The sequence below is a fragment of the Ipomoea triloba genome, chromosome 13 (genome assembly GCF_003576645.1).
Source record: "Ipomoea triloba cultivar NCNSP0323 chromosome 13, ASM357664v1".
NCBI classification, from domain to species: domain Eukaryota; kingdom Viridiplantae; phylum Streptophyta; class Magnoliopsida; order Solanales; family Convolvulaceae; genus Ipomoea; species Ipomoea triloba.
In genome coordinates, this window is record NC_044928.1 from 30,179,250 (window position 1) to 30,199,101 (window position 19,852).

The 19,852-nt window shown below is 34.3% G+C and overlaps 4 protein-coding genes and 1 long non-coding RNA gene across 5 annotated transcripts; 2 read left to right on the plus strand and 3 right to left on the minus strand.

The window, feature by feature from the left end:
* The first annotated feature begins 1,496 nt into the window (after positions 1–1,496).
* LOC116002958 (WAT1-related protein At4g08300-like) lies at positions 1,497–3,523 on the plus strand. The gene is made up of 8 exons (XM_031243147.1): positions 1,497–1,606; positions 1,669–1,854; positions 1,933–1,995; positions 2,087–2,203; positions 2,272–2,506; positions 2,773–2,931; positions 3,026–3,177; positions 3,262–3,523. Exons 1-8 carry the CDS (start codon positions 1,563–1,565, stop codon positions 3,440–3,442), a joined length of 1,137 nt encoding a protein of 378 aa, XP_031099007.1. The 5' UTR covers positions 1,497–1,562; the 3' UTR covers positions 3,443–3,523.
* On the minus strand, positions 1,530–2,884 carry LOC116002959. The gene is made up of 2 exons (XR_004094572.1): positions 2,759–2,884; positions 1,530–1,926 (listed from the first exon to the last, which is right to left on the minus strand). It is a non-coding gene; the product is annotated as an uncharacterized LOC116002959 (long non-coding RNA).
* A 258-nt stretch (positions 3,524–3,781) lies between the features above and the next one.
* On the minus strand, positions 3,782–6,537 carry LOC116002955 (transcription factor bHLH104-like). Its single transcript, XM_031243145.1, has 6 exons — positions 6,438–6,537; positions 6,164–6,294; positions 5,456–5,536; positions 4,782–4,859; positions 4,428–4,590; positions 3,782–4,229 (listed from the first exon to the last, which is right to left on the minus strand). Exons 2-6 carry the CDS (start codon positions 6,280–6,282, stop codon positions 3,981–3,983), a joined length of 690 nt encoding a protein of 229 aa, XP_031099005.1. The 5' UTR covers positions 6,283–6,294; positions 6,438–6,537; the 3' UTR covers positions 3,782–3,980.
* A 7,207-nt stretch (positions 6,538–13,744) lies between these two features.
* On the plus strand, positions 13,745–14,409 carry LOC116002957 (ethylene-responsive transcription factor 14-like). The gene has a single exon (XM_031243146.1). The coding sequence runs from the start codon at positions 13,745–13,747 to the stop codon at positions 14,153–14,155; it is 411 nt and encodes a 136-aa protein (XP_031099006.1). The 3' UTR covers positions 14,156–14,409.
* Positions 14,410–15,220: 811 nt separating this feature from the next.
* LOC116001469 (ethylene-responsive transcription factor ERF098-like) lies at positions 15,221–15,625 on the minus strand. The gene has a single exon (XM_031241340.1). The coding sequence runs from the start codon at positions 15,623–15,625 to the stop codon at positions 15,221–15,223; it is 405 nt and encodes a 134-aa protein (XP_031097200.1).
* Positions 15,626–19,852: the final 4,227 nt, after the last annotated feature.

Here is a 19,852-nt window from a genome sequence, read left to right on the forward strand (position 1 = left end):
CCCCTGAGGTCTTAGATGGAAGAACCTTGAGAGAGCCGTTGACTCGAACTACTGTTCATGTACGATCCATACTAGATCGTACCAACTGCTCATCCTACTTCCTCAACGTTCTCAAAAATTCATCTTTGTATCAGTAAAGTCTTTAAGTCACATGTTCTGGTCCTTTTTCCTATTAGAAAAAGTGAATATGTGCTCAAGTCACATGGATACTCTCAATTGTTAAAGATATCTTGAACACTATCGCAAAGGATATCAAAATATGTTGAACACTATCAAGATGGGTCTCGAAAACAACCAATTTAAGCATGATACATTATTGTGCAAAGTGACGATTGGCACATTATATTCTTTTTTTTTTTTTTTCTGATATTGACGATTGGCACATTATTGTATGTATACATAAAAATGTCAAGCTTTAGAATTCATATGCAGATGAATCAACACAAGACGACAAATATAAGAATTCATGAATAGGTTATAAATGTTAACCTAGGAAAACGAGGTTCTTTGTTGCAGACCGCAATGGTGGAGTGAAATCATTGTACATAGTAACCTCCGAAACTTATGTTAATTAATTGGTTTTTTTTCCTGAAATTATTGTGGTCACGACGATTAAATTCAATATACGTTACAACTTTGTGACACTTTTATATATAATTATTGCGTATCATTTTTCTTTCTACTACTTTTAGTCTTCAAGACGTGCACACACTAAAAGGCTAGAATTGGTAAATAAAATTCGAAGTTGTTAGAGCAATAGTAAAATGCTACAAAAGTTGAAGACGGAAATTGAAAAGTATGCTTAAGATTTCAAGGCTGGAATAAATGGTGCGTTTAAAATAGTGGGCCCGAAAATAGATGTATATTCGTGGCAAAATTTCTGTGGATCTGAGTCCACCTTAACTACAAAAGTTGAGGACGAAAATTGAAAGGTATGTTTAAGATTTCGAGGCTGGAATAAATGGTACGTTTAAAATGGTGGGCACAAAAATGGATGTATTATATTTATGGTAAAATATTCTGCGGATCCGGGTCTACTTTAACAAAGTACTTTTAAGATTTCGAGGCTGAAATAAATGGTGCGTTTAAAATGGTGGGCCCAAAAATGGATGTATTATATTTGTGGCAAAATATATCCAGGAAAGTGGACCTGGGTCTTACACAATTTACATATTGAATGTTCACAATTTATTATACTAAATATTTACAACTATATGTTTACAATTTTCAATATGTAAATTGTGAACATTCAATATGTAAATTGTAATGGGTATTAAAAAATATGCTTAAGATTTTGAGGCTGGAATAAGTGGTGCGTTTAAAATGGTGGGCCCAAAAATGGATTTATTATATTTATGGCAAATTATCCTGTGGACCCATGTCCAAAATACACAATTTACAATTCTGAATTGTGAACATTTAAATTTTGATATTTATAATCCACTCATTGCCATTATATTGCCATTATATATACACAGACAATAGCATCATAGGAGTAAATGTAGTGTCAAAGCTTTTCAAGAACTATATTTTCCTCCATTCTTGATTCTGATCCTGCATTCATGCAGAACTGTCAAGACTATCAACAAAAACAGGCCTCATTAAGATTTCAGATTACCCAAAAGAAACCAGCAGATTTGCAATGGCGATGAAGGCGATCAGAGGCAGAATTCTCGGAAAGTTTCAGCAGTTTAAGCCTCACATTCTCATGGTTTTGGCTCAGCTTGCCTACACTTTCCTCTACTTCATAACGCAGGCTTCGTTCAATCATGGCATGAACCCTCACGTCTATGTTACTTACCGACATATCGTTTCTGGTTTGGCGTTTCTGCCTTTTGCATACTTCCTCGAAAGGTACGTTAGATATTCACAAAATTTCAATGTGCTTCTGGACTCGTAGTTCCTTCCCATGTATTTCTCGACTTCCTGCAGAACAAAAAGGCCAAAATTGACGTTAGCTCTCTTCCTAGAGATCTTCGTTCTCTCGCTTCTGGGGTAAAAGTTTCGATTAAACATCATAGCTTTGTATAAACAGATTCATAAACCCTGCAATGATAGTAACAGGCCAGTCATTCTGTCATTGCAGAGTGAGCTTGACTCTGAATATGTATTTCGCGAGCTTAAACTACACTTCTCCGACTTTCATTGCCTCGGTTGTCAACGCCATGGCTGCCGTAACATTTGTAATTGCAATCATACTCAGGTATACAAGTATAACGTGTAATAACAATGAAGTAAAAAAAAATTAAAAATTTACTGTGTTTCGTGCAGATTGGAAGTGGTTGATATACACAGTCCTCGGGGGATTGCAAAGGTTCTCGGGACTTTGGTTTCACTGGCTGGAGTGATGACTATGACACTATACAAGGGACCTGTCCTGAAAAAACTATGGCACCCTCCCATCTCCATCAGTAAAGGGAACATAACTATTCAGGAAAACTGGGTGAAAGGCTCGATTTTGACTGTTGCTAGCTGCATAGCATGGGCTATGTGGTATATAATGCAGGTTATCACTCACCACCTCAACTCATAACTGCCTTTCTACAAGAGTTCTCGGCCCGGCCTGGCCCAGCCAGGCCAGGCCTTCCCCCGAATAAGAGTCAAACTTTGCGGGGGCGATCAAGCCTGGATCCAGATTAGTCTTACAATGATGGGAATACTGGATGCTATATGCAAAAACAAACTTGGAAACCCTAATCCCGATTACTTGAAGAAATAAGCGTTTTTTTACTTATAGGGACTGATATAGTGATATCACCTCGAAATCTGCAGGCTTTGGCATTGAGAAGATATCCAGCACAGTTGTCGCTGACAACTTGGATGAGTTTCGTTGGAGCAGCGCAATCAGCAGTGTATACAGTGATTGTGCAGCACAAAAAAGCCGCTTGGACCATTGGCTTCAACATTGATCTGTGGTCCACCATATATGGAGTAAGTGGCTCAAAGCAATCTGGTCATTTAAATGAATCTCATTACTCAATACTCACAGAACTGATTCAGTGGTGGATGAATGAATGAATCTCAGGGGGTTGTGATTTCCGGTATAGTGGTCTACATTCAACTCTGGTGCACAGAGCAAAAGGGACCAGTTTTCGTTACAATGTTCAATCCTCTGTCAACAATCTTGGTCGCGGTTCTGTCATATTTTGTCCTGGGAGAAAAGCTATATACTGGCAGGTAATCAATCTAAAGATGCAGCATTGAAGTTTTGAAGTTTGTAAATCGCTTCATATTCTAACTATCAATCTTTTGACATTTCAGTATCATAGGTGCAGTGATTGTGATAGTTGGTCTGTACTTGCTACTCTGGGGAAAAGAACGCGATCAAGAAGCAGAAATGAAGGTGAAAGAGCAATCCGAAGAAATTCCAGCTGAAAATTGTGGAGAATCGAAGAGGAGACTGTTTACACCTGATCAGAATGTCGTAACAGCAGAACCATAGAACGTACCGATATATCAATTACCATTAAAATGACCCGAGATGACAAATGTAAACTTAAAGTAGTAAATGAGCAAGGTTAGGAGCAGGTACCTTTGCAGAAAGACAACTCAAGACCTCGAGTCAAGCCTGCCAGGCAATCCTTTAAGACCTTGTATTATTGTTTTTCCCTGAAAATGGATCTCTGGATCGGAACAGCTTCCAAATACTCAAAACTGGCAAGTCAAGATATGCCATGATACGTAATTACCAGACAAAAGACAAACAAGTCGCTAATGTCAGGCTAGGATGGATAAGAGAACATGACAAAAGCACACAGATAGAAAAAGGGCGAAAATGAAGTTGAGACCAAAATTACTGCAAATTAAATTCACTTGCATCTAAAACAATCGTGTCCAAATACATGTACCTGCACCAGAAATAAAAAAAAACAAACCCCAAAGAAAAGAGCGGGGTTAGAGACAAGCCCAACTCGGATATTGGAAGCATTACCAATATTTACAAGAACAAGGGCAAATAGAGCACATAATCAGCCTAAGAATTAAGCAGCAGGTGGCCTGAGCTCATGATCTTGAGATGTATCACGAGCAGATGGAGGTAGATAATGCCACATTGGAAGATAACCATAACTGGGGTAAACTGCAATCTTATTGGGCCCAGGCTGATATGCAGCGGGATGGGGTGGCATAAAACCAGCAGGCGGTACAGCCATTGCTTGCAACTGCTGCTCTAATTTCTCTTTATCTGCCTTCAGTGTCAGTTTCTCTTCACGAAGTTCATTCTTCTCGGCCTGTTTAAGAGTGAATTCATAAAAATCGAATCTAACAGTTAAAACACCACAAGATGAAAGCTTACGTAAAAACTTTAAAATTGCCAGTGTCATCCAATTTACTTCATACATTTTAAATCAAATGAATTGTGCCCCGAAACTCAAATTTAAGCCACAAAAAATGACCATAGATCATACACATCAAAAAGTATATTTAACCTTTAAAGTTTTGATCTCTTCCAAAAGCTTTTCATTCATCTCTGCATACTCTTGAGATTCTGTCTTTAACTGGTTTAGAACTCTAATGGCATCCCCAAGTATAGCCATTTTGTCTGTTTGTACAGGCCTTTCAGGTTCTAGAACAGAGCACAACTCCGCAAATCTGCATAAAGGATATATTCATCATAGTTTCACAATAATGACTAGTGAGCGATTAAAACAAACTTGTTACTCTTTAGTGTTCAACTGCTTGCTCAATAGCTCAAAAACTAGAACCGACTTTTAAATGCAACCATCCAAACCGTAAGAGAAACATAATACATTTCAAGCAATCTCATAGAATCATAAGGATACCTGTCATTCAACTTTTCCCTTCTTAGTTTCTCACGGCAAGCTTTGCTCCCTAGTTTGTTGCATGAATCACTGCGTCCCCTATTAAAAACAACAAAAATGATGAAAAGCACAGAAATAAAAGAAAACCAATCTAAGTAGAAACCATGTACACCAAATAACCCCTCCATTGCCTACTTTTAATTTAAATTTCAATTTATAGCCAATATATTCCTAGGCCTCAGTTAGAAGGCATGCACACGAGAATTGCAAAATGAGTACTATGGCACCTTAAGATTCAGTCAGGGTTTAGCTTGTGCTTAAAATATTCAAGCTTAAGCATTATAATTACCAAGAAACCCTCAGTCGGTCTAAGCTATTCAATACAAATTGTAATGTCAGAAGAAAAGGAAAATGGAATATATCAGTGCCAATAAAAAGTAGCATCCTTTATTTTTATGCAAGTCTTCCTGACTAATAAAGGTAGAAGTGGATATTGAGTTTAAAACGTTGAGCTTGGGATGCAAAATTTATGCAAAGAACTTCATCATCCACTGCTAGTAAGCACATAACGTCATAACACAAGACACCAAACATATAAATGCATCAAAATGCTCATGCTTTATTATACTGTATTAAGAACATAATAAAAATTGAAGTGTGAATTACAAATATATATGGAGTAACAAACAAAATACCTCTTTCTCTGGCACTCTGATTCTAAACATTCTTTTCCTTGAGATGTAGCACCATAATGGGGAGTATCCACTTCTGAAGATCTGCAGGCCAAGTTAAAGCCTTTGTGGTAAACAGTTCATAATTTCTACCAATTAGTGGCCAAAGCATAAACTTTATTTCTCTGCGTTATTTCGTAATTATGCTTATGGTCAAGTAGCATCTACTTATCTAATCCTCATTAAATCCTTTTTTCTGTAAGGAAAAACACATCAAATTAATTGACAACATATAAGATGGGCAGTTAATTCCTACTTTGGATGAATTTTTACCTCATAACATGTCTTCACAACATTAAAGATTCATCTTTTCAGCCATTTTTACAATCTTAGAATTTCACAAAATCAAAGATCACTCTTCTCACCCATTTTTACAATCCCAAATCTCGTTTTAGGCCAGTAATTATTGTGAATCAAGCTCACCATTGGTTGCTAAAATTCCACCCAATTCCTAGACACAAACATTGCTAGAACCAAACCTGCCTTCTCCAGGGAAAAGAGTTTGAGAAAAATCAGAACTTTGAGGGCAAACAAGTAATGTTCCTAAATCAATACGAGAATAAACTCCAGAGAAAAAAGTACAACAATTGTTTCCAAACTTTTTGGCCAGAGAAAAATAATACTCAAAAAAATCCAAAAAATCTGCAAGTTTGAATCTTTAAGCAAATTTACCTCAGGGAAATGGATTGATGATCCCAGAAAAGATCGGGGCTTGGAGAAACGTCGTTGACGAAACAATCGAAATCGGCTAGGTCCCAGTTGTTGTCTTGGAACGAATCCAAATCGTCCATTCTTAGCTATACCTGAATCAAAAAAAAATGGAGAAATCCGAACCAGAACGGCGAAGAAGAAAGAATATTTTTTTTTCTTTTTTCCTTTTTTTTTTCTTTTTCTTTTTCCTGATGATTAGGGTGACGAGGACGCTAGGGGAAAGAAAAGGAGTTACCGGTCACGATTCCAACGCAGCACGCTAGCGAATGGGAGAGCGCCACGTATTCCGATGGCGATCAATTATCCGGCTGCAATTTTGAAGAGTCGCCGCGTTTCGCCTTTCTAACCTTGATTTTCACGAGCATTTAATGGGCCGACCCGACCCGATGTCCAGCCCATCAAATTACCCTCTTTTTTTTTTCCTTTTTTTTTAATCCATAAAATATCAGTGTCTATTGTTTATCTTATAATTTTTTGAAAATTAATTATTACTAGTAATAATTTATAGTTAATATATAGTAATATGGTTGAAATTTATCATATTGGTATCTTAATAATTAATACTGTATTTGATTATTATTGCCATATATATGTGATATTATTACTATATAGTATATATTACCATTTACCATAAAGGCATAATATGTGTATTACTATATTAAACATGAATTATTACTATATATGTGTGTGGGGTTCAATCTCTTCGGGACGAATTTTCAAGATTATATTCTACCGAATGAAACTAATCTAATCGAGTTTTAGTCGGATTTCATTTAGACCCAAATAGAGAAGGTATGAGTTGAGGTAGGAGGTTCAAACTCATATATTTGCATTAATATCATCGAATAAGACTCAATTGAATTCAGTAGTACTAAAAAACAAAAAAAGCCTCAATTAAATTAGTCCCGGTACAATAATTTTTTTTTTTATTGATAATAACTACCATGGATTTCCAAAGTTATCATTGGAGGCCTAATAGCTCCAATCATGGGCCCTTTGTAATTGGGCTGCATAGGCTTGGTAGGCCCGCTTGATGGCTTCTTCAATGAAGAGATTAAAAAAAATCATTGTATATAATATCGAGGCAAATTATACCATTAATACATGTTCATTTTTAATAAACTGTATATTTATTTTGATTGCGCTGCATATTCAGTTGTAGGTAATATACTAAAAATAAATTTATATTAAAAATTTAAGGAAAAAAATGATCAAATAGACCCTCAAACTTTAATTAAAAAGTCAATTAGACATTTAAATTTTTTTAAGGTTGCAATTAAACCCACCAAAATCTCATTTTATGTAATGAAGTCAAAAAACGATTAGTGACGATTTCGATCAATATTCTGATAATAAAGTGATCGGCGACTGTAAAACGATAGGGTGGCCTTTGAATCAATAGAGAAGGCAATCATCCCTCCTAAACACTTCCATTGCATAAAATAAGCAATTAATATCAATGAGACTAAACCTATCATTTCAATTCAATCATCCCTCCTAAACCCCAAATTAATTAAACTAATCTAATGAAACTAGCTAGGCTAATTGTCTAGATTAATTAAGCTACTTATGTTCAATGTAGAGAACTATAATGGTCTGCATTCATGTATTCATCAATTCTATGTATTTGTAAGTTCCATTTTTATCCCAAAATTTTTAATTCGATTTGTTTAATGTTGTTGATTCACCCTAGCTAGCTGCTACACTCCACTACGTACACTTGTCACTTGTGGGCTCCTCGCACGTAAGCCAAAGTTTTCATGCATATTCTTTGCAAGAACTGGCGGCTAAGGAAAATAATAAACATATAGATTTAAAATAGTTTATTTTACACTCTCAGTCAAATCTGTCGTACAAAATTTTCATAATGCATTTGTCTTTCACGTTGAGGGTTAATTACATAAGAGCATGATTTATTCAGTGCTACTTTTAAATAATGACTACAAGTTTCAATCACAACCCTAAAAAGATAGTTTATTTTAATGCAATCTCAAAAGTTAGGGTTTGCGACAAACTTTCCGACTATTTTGAAAATAAAAAAAGGTTGTTGCTATTTTTATCACTAGTTGAGGGTGCTCAGTATAACAACCATCGAGAAATTAAAGATTGTTGAAGTTTAGAATTTTAGACCAACTGTAAGACAATAGGTGGTTTTCTAGTGGTTGAAAAAAGTTTAGAATTATTTGTAAAAATATTCTTCCATTTTTTGGGTGGTGGAAAATGTTGAAGGAGAAAGTAATATAAATTCTTTAACATATAGGGATTTATACAAATATAAAGAGCACAAATGTATAGTCCAAATATATGATATATATAGTCAATTGTCATAATAATTCGTTACACATTACACTTTGCTTATCGTTTATATTTATTGTTTGACATAAATAAACTAAAATTATTAAGTATGTGTATGTAAGAACGTTTTAACAGATATGTCCTCGAATGTAATTCTATTGAGACTCAACTGGAATAGTTTTTTTTTTTTTTTTTTAAATTAAAAATTATAATGTAGCCTTTTTAGCAAAGGATCTGAGCACAGTATATATATGACAAAGATTTCTCTCCTTTTTCAGTATTCAAATTCTATTTTCCTCATTTTATTAAATATATAGCAATAAATATTTAAAGTCAATAATGTACAAATGATTTTCTTTAGAAAAAAAAAAGTTCTATAGCTATCATTGCGAATGTCATATATATGTAAGAGAAAGAAGAAAGCTATGCTTTATTCTTTTCATATTATTATTCAAACCTTGGCATGCAGCAGCCTGCGAACTTAGTGTTGACTACATACGTGGATGTATACTTTCATTTCATTTTCTATTTCGTGTCATCTTAATTGCTTATTAAACGTTAGAATCAGACGTTTACCATTATATGCTAAAAGTTATAGCTCGCAGTGAATATATAATTTTATTTTTTTATTATACTGTCACATTTTTGAGAGAAAGCTGAGGATGCTGAACTTTGCCCTTCACCAGTCACCGTCGACCCAATAATTCCCTAGCCAACAATGGCTGGTATTTGGCCCTTTACCGACGACCTCCGCCCAACATTAAGAATGGTATGTTTTGTTACCCTAATGTCTAGCTTGGTGGAGGGTATGTTTTGTTACCCTAATGTCTAGCTTGGTGGAGGTCGGAAGTAAATCAAATGGTGTGTTTGGCAGCCTACATGTTTCCCAAATTAAAGTATATGGTGCGAGTCTCTCGAGTTTTGAGTCGTGAAAAATTGAGTGCATCGTAAAATTTATGAGGGAGTGCTATTCTTCACGTCGCGTCTTACTTGGCATGAATAAGACGAGTCTCGTCCACCCTTGAGGTTAGACGACAACAAATTACCTGAGGGTGTTTCAACATATAACATGCTTTAATTGTGGCATGGATTCAAACTTGTGACATGCTCTGATACTAATTGTCAAATCAAGTGCTTACCACAACACGCCAAAAATTATAACTAGTATCTAATGCATAACTTTATTTCTTTATACTTGTGGTTACATAGCAAACAATGTCACATTTTAATGACATGGTGTCAGACTTGACCCTTCAAATAATCGCCCAATAATCTTCAAGCCACGTCAAATATTAGCTCATTCATCCCCATAAGGGAATCTAAATGATAAAAGGAAGAAAGCTTCCCAGGTCTCATCCCCTAAAAGTTAACAATTTAATTTCAACAAATTTGACGACAAGAAAAGGAGAAAGTAATGATAATCCTGCCTGCAGCCCCACTTTGTTTTATATGAATCAAAATCCTGTTTGAATTCTAGTCCCAAGTATACAAACAAACTTGTACTTTATATGCTCTTTAAGAATGTTCAATTAATTGATTTTAATTATTTTATTTAATGGTAAAAAGATAATTATATACATTCAGATTATAATAATATTATATTATATTTTATTAAACCACATAACCACACCTAAAAGCTAATTCTCATGGGTTCGATCATGTGTTCAAACCTCTCAAATCATAGAATTATTTAAATATATTTATAAAAGTTTGTTTTGCTTTGTTGGGTTAATGTGTTTGAATATAATTGGTTAGTTCAAGCCTCCCAAATCATAGGTTTGGACGAATTTATCCTAGGATGTAAAAAAAATCCAGTGATTTAATGGTTCAATTCCAATTATATTCTAACATATATTTGATACAAGATGTTAATGGAATCTCAATCTACCATAAAGTATTAAATAATGAATTATGTTATTTTTCGTAAAATTTTTTATTCCAAATCTCATCTTATAAAATGATGCGGCTTTATTTGAATAATTAGGATCAATCAATTATATTCACAAATAGTTATTATTGTGATATCGATGATGAACTTCATAATAAGCTAAAAGACGGTTGTTAATGAGAAAATTTTAGTTCAGATATATTTTTTAAATAACCAATTTTCTAAATGTTTTTTTTGCCAATTTTTGCCACAAATGGTATTTTATCTTATTGACTAGGTGGAATAAATTACAGAAAGCCAATGAAAATGAACTTAGATCAAGATATCTGCCATTTATTTGATAAAAGGTATTAATGGAATCTATAATAAAGTATTCAATAATGAATAATGTTACTTTCCGCAAAAATTTTATTCCAAATGTTATTTCATCAAATGATGCGGTTTTATTTCAACAGGAATAATACTAGGGATCCCTACTAACGGAAAATGTTTTTTTTTTTTAAACCCTAGTTTTTGTTTTTGTGTGTGTGTGTGTGTGTGTTTTTTTTTTTTTTTTTTTTGCTATTCACGAACTTGTTAAGAGGAGTTGGAGTTGTCATTTGGGTGAACTTTTACGTAAACTGGTTAGCGATACACGCAATCTCAAACTACATGTCCTTATTGCCATTTACAAATGACCTGACCGTGTTTTCTATAACTTCATCGTTATCCTTTTTCCACGTATGAAAACAAAATTTCAATAACACCAAGAAAATACCTTATTTTAGACAAAATCTAGTAAAAAGATATGAAAAAGTAATAGTTTTCCTTTTGTGGATGGTCCAAATTAAAGTGTAGAGCCAATCAATGATTTTTACCCCAAAAAGATTATATATTTATATTCTCACAGTGATTCACCCAAATTCAATGAAACATAGATTAGACAAGTTAAATAAATTCGTGTTTCATTCAATGTAGAGAGCTGGAATAAATCTTGCTTCATTCCATCAACAATCGTACATTGTTGTTCTTGTTGTGACATTTCATGCACTTGTAACATTGTAATTAATTAATTAATCAACTTAATGATATGCTTTATTATATTATTATTCATCCTATAATATTCCACTATAACCCTATCTTCCATTTAAGCCAATAAATTTTTGGTGGCTTACATGAAAAGTAATGGAGCATGTACTCATTAGTGACGGCAACCATATAACTATAGAATACTTTTATTTATTTATTATTCGATTTTAATTATACACGTACCCTATACTTTTGGCTAATTAAGAAATTTTGCCTACATACATGATACACCCTTTTTCATCTTCTTATATTGTATTGAATAAGATATGTTATTCTATAATAATCCAAACCATCCTACAAAAATGGAAAAAAAAAAAAGAAAAAGAAAGAATAGAATAAGAAATGATAATATTTAATAACTGAATAAATTTTTAACTTTCTTCGGATAAATAGAAATATGAAAAAAAAAATGAATTTAAAGAAAATAGAGAATAACCAGCTTGGTTGGCATGAGTGATGATGCACTCTCGTCCCTTAAGAGACGTCCTCTCGTATGGAAACATCAATCTGGCCAACACTTTGATACTTCTTAATTTTTTAGAAATCTCGGCCCTGTTTAGTAAATAATCAGCCTATCAGTCAATTTTGACTTATATGACCACTATTAATTATTTGACTTGGTTAAAAATCAATATAAGTATTATGTTAATAATCTTTTTATAACTCCAAAATACTAAAATTCAAAAGGCTACTCAAAATAACTTTTTCAATTAACTTTTTGAGAAAAATAAATTATACCACACAGCTATCAGCTAGCTAACAACTAATTTACCAAACACCTTGCTAGGCTCAAAAAAAAAAAATCATTCAGCTAATATCCATTTACCAAACAACATCCTCGCCTTTTTTAGGAAAAGAACAAAACACTCCGGCTATATTTTGTTTGTAGGGTTAAGAACGTGAAAGACTACATGATGTTCATCGTACGTAAGACCAAAGTACATAAGCAAATGATCTCATTACGCCTGCATTCAGTGAATAGGATAAATATATCTACCTCATCAAGCTGCACCGGGCCAGCTCCTTGAAATATTAATATAAAATTCATAATTTTTATTAAAAAAAAAAAAGAAAATAAAGAAAAAGAGAGCACTTTCACTTTGACAAATGATTCTACATTAATTAAGGTTCAAAGGACAATGTAAAGATAAAGTTATCAACGAAACGAACCTATTACAGGTGATGAGGTGATCCAGTACGTAGTTTTTCTCCTAACAATATTATATTATATAATTGACGAAAAACGAGAACAAGAGATTATAAATAAAGAAATAAATTTACATAGTTCGGCGGCAGTTTAAGACTACTTAAGTAAATGAGATTTTTTATTAATTGTGATAATAATACATTTAGGGTTACAAGTATAATATTTATAGATAACCTTAACATGCAATATATTTACAAAATTACTCATGTACGGTACTGCCAGGCACTGCCCGGCACCCCTAACCCACTTAGCCCGTGAACCCAGTTTAGGTTTAACCCCCGGCCCGAGGCATGTGCTATCATTTCATTCCGCTCCATTCCACTCACTCTACGCTGATCCACTACGCTCTTGCACCTATTACTTTCTATACTAGTAAGTAGTAATGTATGAGACATACATAACACAAAGTAAAGTAATTATCGAGAGTTGAACATTTGCCTTTGCGATGAAATTGATAATAAGATTCTTTGTTTTAATAAGAAGTTTTTTAGCGAATACAATCTATCTGAGATGAGCTAACATATATGTTCATTTTTGAACTTCTTTATGTAAATTGTGCTGGGATGGGGCGGGGTGAGGGGTTGGAGGGCAGCGTCTAACATTCTGTCATTGAAATATGCATGGTACTGACCGTTATACAAGTATAAAGAAATAAAATTATAATTTCACTACTAACTATCACTTTTGGCTATAGTAATAAATGCTTAATCAGACAATTAGTATCTGAACATGTATGTAATTTTTTTTGAGTACCTGAACATGTATGTATAGTTAGCCATCAGGTTGACCATCCAGATGCATGCAAGGAATTGAAACTATTACTTTTGGCAACTTCTTTATCAATTGAGTGGCAGATTCCTGACCCATCATCACCCACACGCACATTATATGTTTCCCCAAATTCCTTTATTATTATTATATATTATTATTTTTTAAATATTTTGTTGATACAATCCAAATTCTATACAATCACGTTTTCAAAATTCCCTCACCATTATAAGTACCAATTCAATTCAACCGCCCCATCAACTTGCGCTTTAATTTCATCTTCACAACATATTCATACACCCCATGCAAGCAAAAAATGGCCGACCATAATACCGGCAAAACCACGGTGGACGGCGGCTCCGGCTCCGGCTCCGGCGGGGAGGTCAGGTACCGGGGCGTCCGAAAGCGGCCGTGGGGGAAATATGCGGCGGAGATTCGGGACATGACTAAGCCGGCCGGGGCGAGGGTTTGGCTGGGAACATACAACTCGGCCGAGGAGGCGGCCCGGGCTTACGACCGGGCCGCTTTCGCCACCCGGGGCCACCTCGCCATCCTTAATTTCCCCGAAGAGTATAATTTGCCCAGAAGCTCCTCCCACTTCTACTCTGCTTCTGCAACTTCTTCTTCTTCTTCAAGGGAAGTGATTGAGTTTGAGTGCTTGGATGATAAGGTTCTGGAAGATATGCTCGACTACGATCAAAATCCGGGGAAGAAGAACAGAGGTTAATTGACGATGATGTTTTCGATGTGTACGATGATAATACGCTAATTATGTCTGCTAATAATAATGAATGCCTGTGCTGGCATTTCAGTGTTTGGGGATGGAATGTTAGTTGTGTTGGTTTGTTTTCACTCTTTTGTGATGAAGAGTGTTTGGTCAAATAAAATATGCATGCAATCTCTTCCTTAGCATTGCAGACTAAATAAACTTGCATGGATATGATGCATGCATGGAATGGAATATAATGGAAGCTTGGTTCTTCTTCAAATAATTGGTTCCCCCCCTTCCCCTTATGTATGTAAATATATGAAGTGTGGTTTTCAATGGAGTGTGATGTTTCAGCCCTTCTATAGTCTACAATATAATTAGGCAGCTCAGCTCAGCTAATTTACAATACAAGTTTCACCCAGAGACTCCATAATGAACTCTTGATGGGTAATGATTGTGAGTTCGGAGTGAATTCTTGAGTAATGATTGTGAACTCAGAGTGAATTCTTGAGTAATTGCTGTGAGCCGAGTTTTCTAGTAACTCAAAATAGTTCAATTAGTGAGTTAAATGTAAGTTGACATTTCAGCATTTTTGGATCAATAGAGTAATGTATGTATTATAAGTTAAGTTTACAACATGAATGCATGTGGAGTCCCAAAAATTATAGAATTTTTTGGGTGGCAAGGGAAATCTACTGGTATTACTTGAGAGTATACATTACCCTGTTTTGTGACATTAGCTAACAAAGAACTACACTAAGATAAATCAATCCAATTAAAATATTGCCTATAATTGATCAGTGGAAACCTTATAGTTATCAGCCCAACTAATTTGGCTTGATATATGCATTTTGAACTCCACATACAATGCTACAACATATAAGTTCAATTCGTACAAGAAAACAATCAAATTATATCAAATCTAGCAACGAATGAATTGAATACGAGTCTTTTCTGGTAGTGCTCATAAAATACATAAAAACAATTTTGCCAAATAAATTTCAATATTAGAAATAATAAATAAATAAACCATTTTAGCAGAGTTTCAAACCTTATATATATATATATATATATATATATATATTAATCTCGTTTCCTCTTCTTCTTCTCATCCTCTACTCCAAGAAGCTGTTCAAGAAGACTGTCATCAAAGTACTCTATCTCAAACACTTCTTTCCCCGCCGGCGCCGGAACTGAAGAGGAATCCGCCGCCGGCGGCGGCGGCGTTGATGCAGACGAAGGGTGGTAATAACAATGGGGGAAATTCAAGGTGGCAAGGTGGCCACGTAGGCTAAATGCCGCCCTGTCGTAGGCCCTGGCGGCCTCCTCCGCCGAGTCAAACGTTCCTAGCCACTGCCGGCCGCCGTCCAGGGCGGAATCCTTTATCTCCGCCCCGAATTTCCCCCACGGCCGGCGCCGGACGCCGTGGTACATAACTTCTTCCTTCTGTTGAGCCTTTCCTTTATTATTGGAAGAACTTCCCTCCATGAAATAATGTTTTTGGGCACAATATGTCATGAACAGGGCTGAGGTTTATATAAGATTACGTAAAGTGGTGTGTACACGGAGACCAAATTCAATTGAGTGTTGGACAAAATCTATTGTGCATGCTGTATTGAAAGGGACATATGTGTATGTATATTAATTGCCACGTACCGACCCAGATACTGGTCAATCATTCTCACCCATCTTTCTCGGTAGAACTAGTTAGAATGTTTTTTCCATTTTAATTACATAGAAATGGAGTTGTCGTGGCATCATTAATGTTAGAAAGGGATTACTTGCCTAGGTTATAAATTATGTAATAACTTGTATACATGCAGATTATTGTGGTCTAGTGGCATCCAGTTATTCTCGCTCAGAGATTAGATTTGAGACCCAATAGGGGTGATATTGACTTTTTGTGCTTTAATAGGTTGAGAAATTAAAGTAGTTATGAACAAATAATACTGTATTGTAACATTTCAGATGTGGGCTTCCTGCACCATGTTTTTGACAATTATACTTGTGTATGTTAGGGCTATATATAAATAAGCCAAGCTCAATAAATAACAGGTGGGCTCGAGCTTGAGTCCGAGTCTGATCAAGTTTGAAAACTGAAACTCGAGCTCGACTCGATTATGAAACGAGCCAACTCAATTCGAGTCGAGCTTTGACCGAGCAGCTCGCGAGCGCCTTGCCTCATTTACACACACACACACACACACACGGCTCGCAAGTGATTTGACGAGCCACGAGCTTAAAATATTTGTGCTCAAACTTGGCTCGATTGCGAAACGAGCTAGCTCGAGTTCAGTTCGAGCTCGAAGTTGACTGAGCTCCATTCGAGCTTTGACCGAGCGGCTCGGCTCATTTACACCCTTAGCGTATGTAATAATTTTTGTAATTTTTAAATATTTAATTTTAAATTTTGAACTATGAAAAGTGGATTGACGAGTTAGCATGTTTACAAATTAAATAAACTCGCCGTTATGTTAGTTGGCTTACAAAACTATCCATTTTTCATCTATATTCATAATTCATCATAAGATTATAGATCAAGTTGATCCGTTTTAATTAATAGTTTTATTTATATGTTACTTAGCTCAATATTTTAAGGATGTATAATTTGTATAATTAGTTTGTTGTTGACCACTAGTGAATAGTGATTCCTTGTTAATTTATTAATAAAATCATTAGATTGAAAGATGTAGAAAAACATTCTTTGGTCATTGATGTATATAACATTTGTTTGCTTCCTTTGAAAGTGAGTGTGATTAAACATCTTTCAAGAAAAGTACCTATACAATAAAAATAGTTTCTATACAAATAGTAAAAGTATTTGATCATTTTGTCACCTTTAATATCCAAGTTAAAACAAAATAAACGATAATGACATTTGAGTGCTCATTTTAAATATTTTGAAATTAGAGTGAAATACAGTACCCTTTTAATGATTGATGGTTCAAATTCCACATCACCAAATTTAATTATACGTCGTTTATTTGGTATGAGAGACATGCTCTACCTACTCAATCACCCGTTCTAAAGCGAGTATATTCTTTATTTGATAATGAACGAGAATTATAATAAAATCAAAATAAACAAATATAATGTGTGTATGAGATGAAAAAAAAGGAGCAATTACTCATGAAGTGTGTATGAAATAACAAAAATTTCTTTCAGTTTAACCACCTGCAGATTCAAATATGATTAGTGTCGGTCTATAATTTTTTTTTTTGAAAGGAAAATAACCAACTTTATTAAATCAAAAGTTCAATACATGAAGGCAAAGAAGAAATCCAAATAGATGGACCAGTTTGAGAACGAGCAGCTCTAACAACCGCATGAGCCAACCTATTCACTGATCGAGATATGAACTTAATGGACACTTCATCAAAGTGTCTTTGATAAACTCTGCAATCCTCAATCACACAACCTGCAAATGAATGATCCACTGAATTCCCATTAGTTGAGTTGCATACTGACTGACAATCTGAAAGGAGAAGAATCTTCGTGTGGTGTCTATCCCTTGCCCAAGAAAGTGCTTCCTTGATGGCCATAGCTTCCGCCAAATGAGCATCGTTTAAACTTCTAATTTTTCCATTCTTTGCACCAACAAAAACAAAAAAAAAATAAGCGCCTATAATAATTTAGTCGACTAGTTGATGAAACTTGTGATCAAACAAAAAAAAAAACGCCTATAATATACATGTTGAAAATTCAATGGAAGGATTGAAACCACAAGAATTATTGAATACAACCCCAAATGTATTTGATTTCATTTTGGATTTTGATTCTCATGGACTAAATTCACATGTAATCTTCTTCATTTTTTATTCATTGTTATTAACTTGAGCCAAAGTGGTTCTACTGAAGTGTCACTATCAAATAATTTCCGCGTACCCCGTTTAAAGTATGAGCAAATTGAGTAGGTGGGCGTGACGTGGGTCAAAGCCTTGCCTCAAATAGTCAAGGGTCGTTGGCGTTGACTTCTTCTTTTGTTTTGTTTTGTTGTTGTTGTTTTTTTTTTTTTGTTTTTTGAAAACAGCGTTGACTTGCTATTAAAGACGAAAGATCGATGTTAAGGTGTACCTGAGCCCTGAGGCTTGTTGAGGTATGATTACAAATTAAAAATAATTTTTTAATATATTTTTGAATGTGTGTGTATATATAATTGTGTTCAAATGAGAATCACTCTTAATGTGAGAACACATGGGCTAATCTTGTGCGTTCGTTTTTTTTTATTTTATTTTTATTTTTATTTAGATGATTGAAATTTGATTTCTTAAGATGACATTGTTTGGTTTTTTTTTTTTTTTTCTTTTAAGTGTGGATGCATTGATAATATAATCTTTGGTCAAATTTGTTTCCTATTTTATTGGATCATCACCATTGCGATTTGGAAAGTGATTTTTTTTTAATCATTGATCGAGTGTTTGTCTATGAAAATAGATCAGTATTTTATTTTTACACCCGTTTTTTTGGTATAATATTACCTATAATTGGATGTTGGTGTATATGTACACATGTCTGGGTTACAATTGTGCATTGAGGTGTGCTAGTTGTGCAACCTAGTGTTGAGTTGTGAATCGTAGACTAGTGAGATGTGCATTAGTATATTTAGTGTTGTGCATTGTAAGATATTGGGATGTCCATCATATGATTATTGGCTGTGTGAATACACAATCAGAGAGTTATCGAGATCCACAACATTATGTAAAGGAATGTGCAACTTATAATAAGATTGATTGATCCTTAACAGTATATTTTCTAATATTTCAAAGGGATTTGTTTTCATAATCTATGTGATTTGTTCCTTTTAATCGATCGTGCATAGGCATAATTTAATGGTCTAGATTAGTCTTTACGTTCTCAAATTATGAGTAATTTTCATGGGAACGCGATCATATATATAATTACTCATATTAGTTACTTTAATTTGTATTTTACTTGGGCTGAAGTTATCTCAATGAAGACCTAAATCTTCAAAGTCTATAGAGGGCCCATATATTGCATTTTGGGCCCAATTCATTGGATTGAACTTTTGCATACTTGGTTTGTAAAGAGGCACCACATCAATGTTGGACATTATTAGAGAATTTGCTCAAACTATTACTAATTTTTTTAAAATAAAATATTACGGAGTACTAATTTAATTAATGGAAAATTGTAATTTGGTTGGTGGGTATATAGCAATATAGTGAATTTAGTTTGGTTTTTTTTTTTTTTAACCAAACTAATATGAGAATATTATAAAGACGAAGAGAGCAATGAAAGAATACAAATGGGGAGTGTTCTCCCAACGGTGAGATTCAGGCTCAGAGCTTACCACTCGAGTTAATTTGTGGGCCACGAGGTTTGCTGGTTTCCTAATGTGATAACAAGAAAATTGTGAATTATCGGTCAAGTGACCCTTATAGTCCTCTATTAACGATACGTTAAAACTTTACTGTTATTCTTTATTTTTTTTTTGGTGAACTTACCGTCATTCTTTATAAATCCTCAAATTGCACTCTAGTAATGGAGTGTTTACTCAAGTTTCTCTTTTACCCTCAAATTGCACTCTATCCCCATGACTTACTTGTTAATGAATGAATCAAAATTTCATTTTGCTGATAAATGATAATTTAATGACTAAAAGTAATGACACTTATAATACAAGAACTAAGTCACAAACTATTACTATACCTTATAACATAAGAACAAACAAACAAACAAACAAAAAAAAATCCC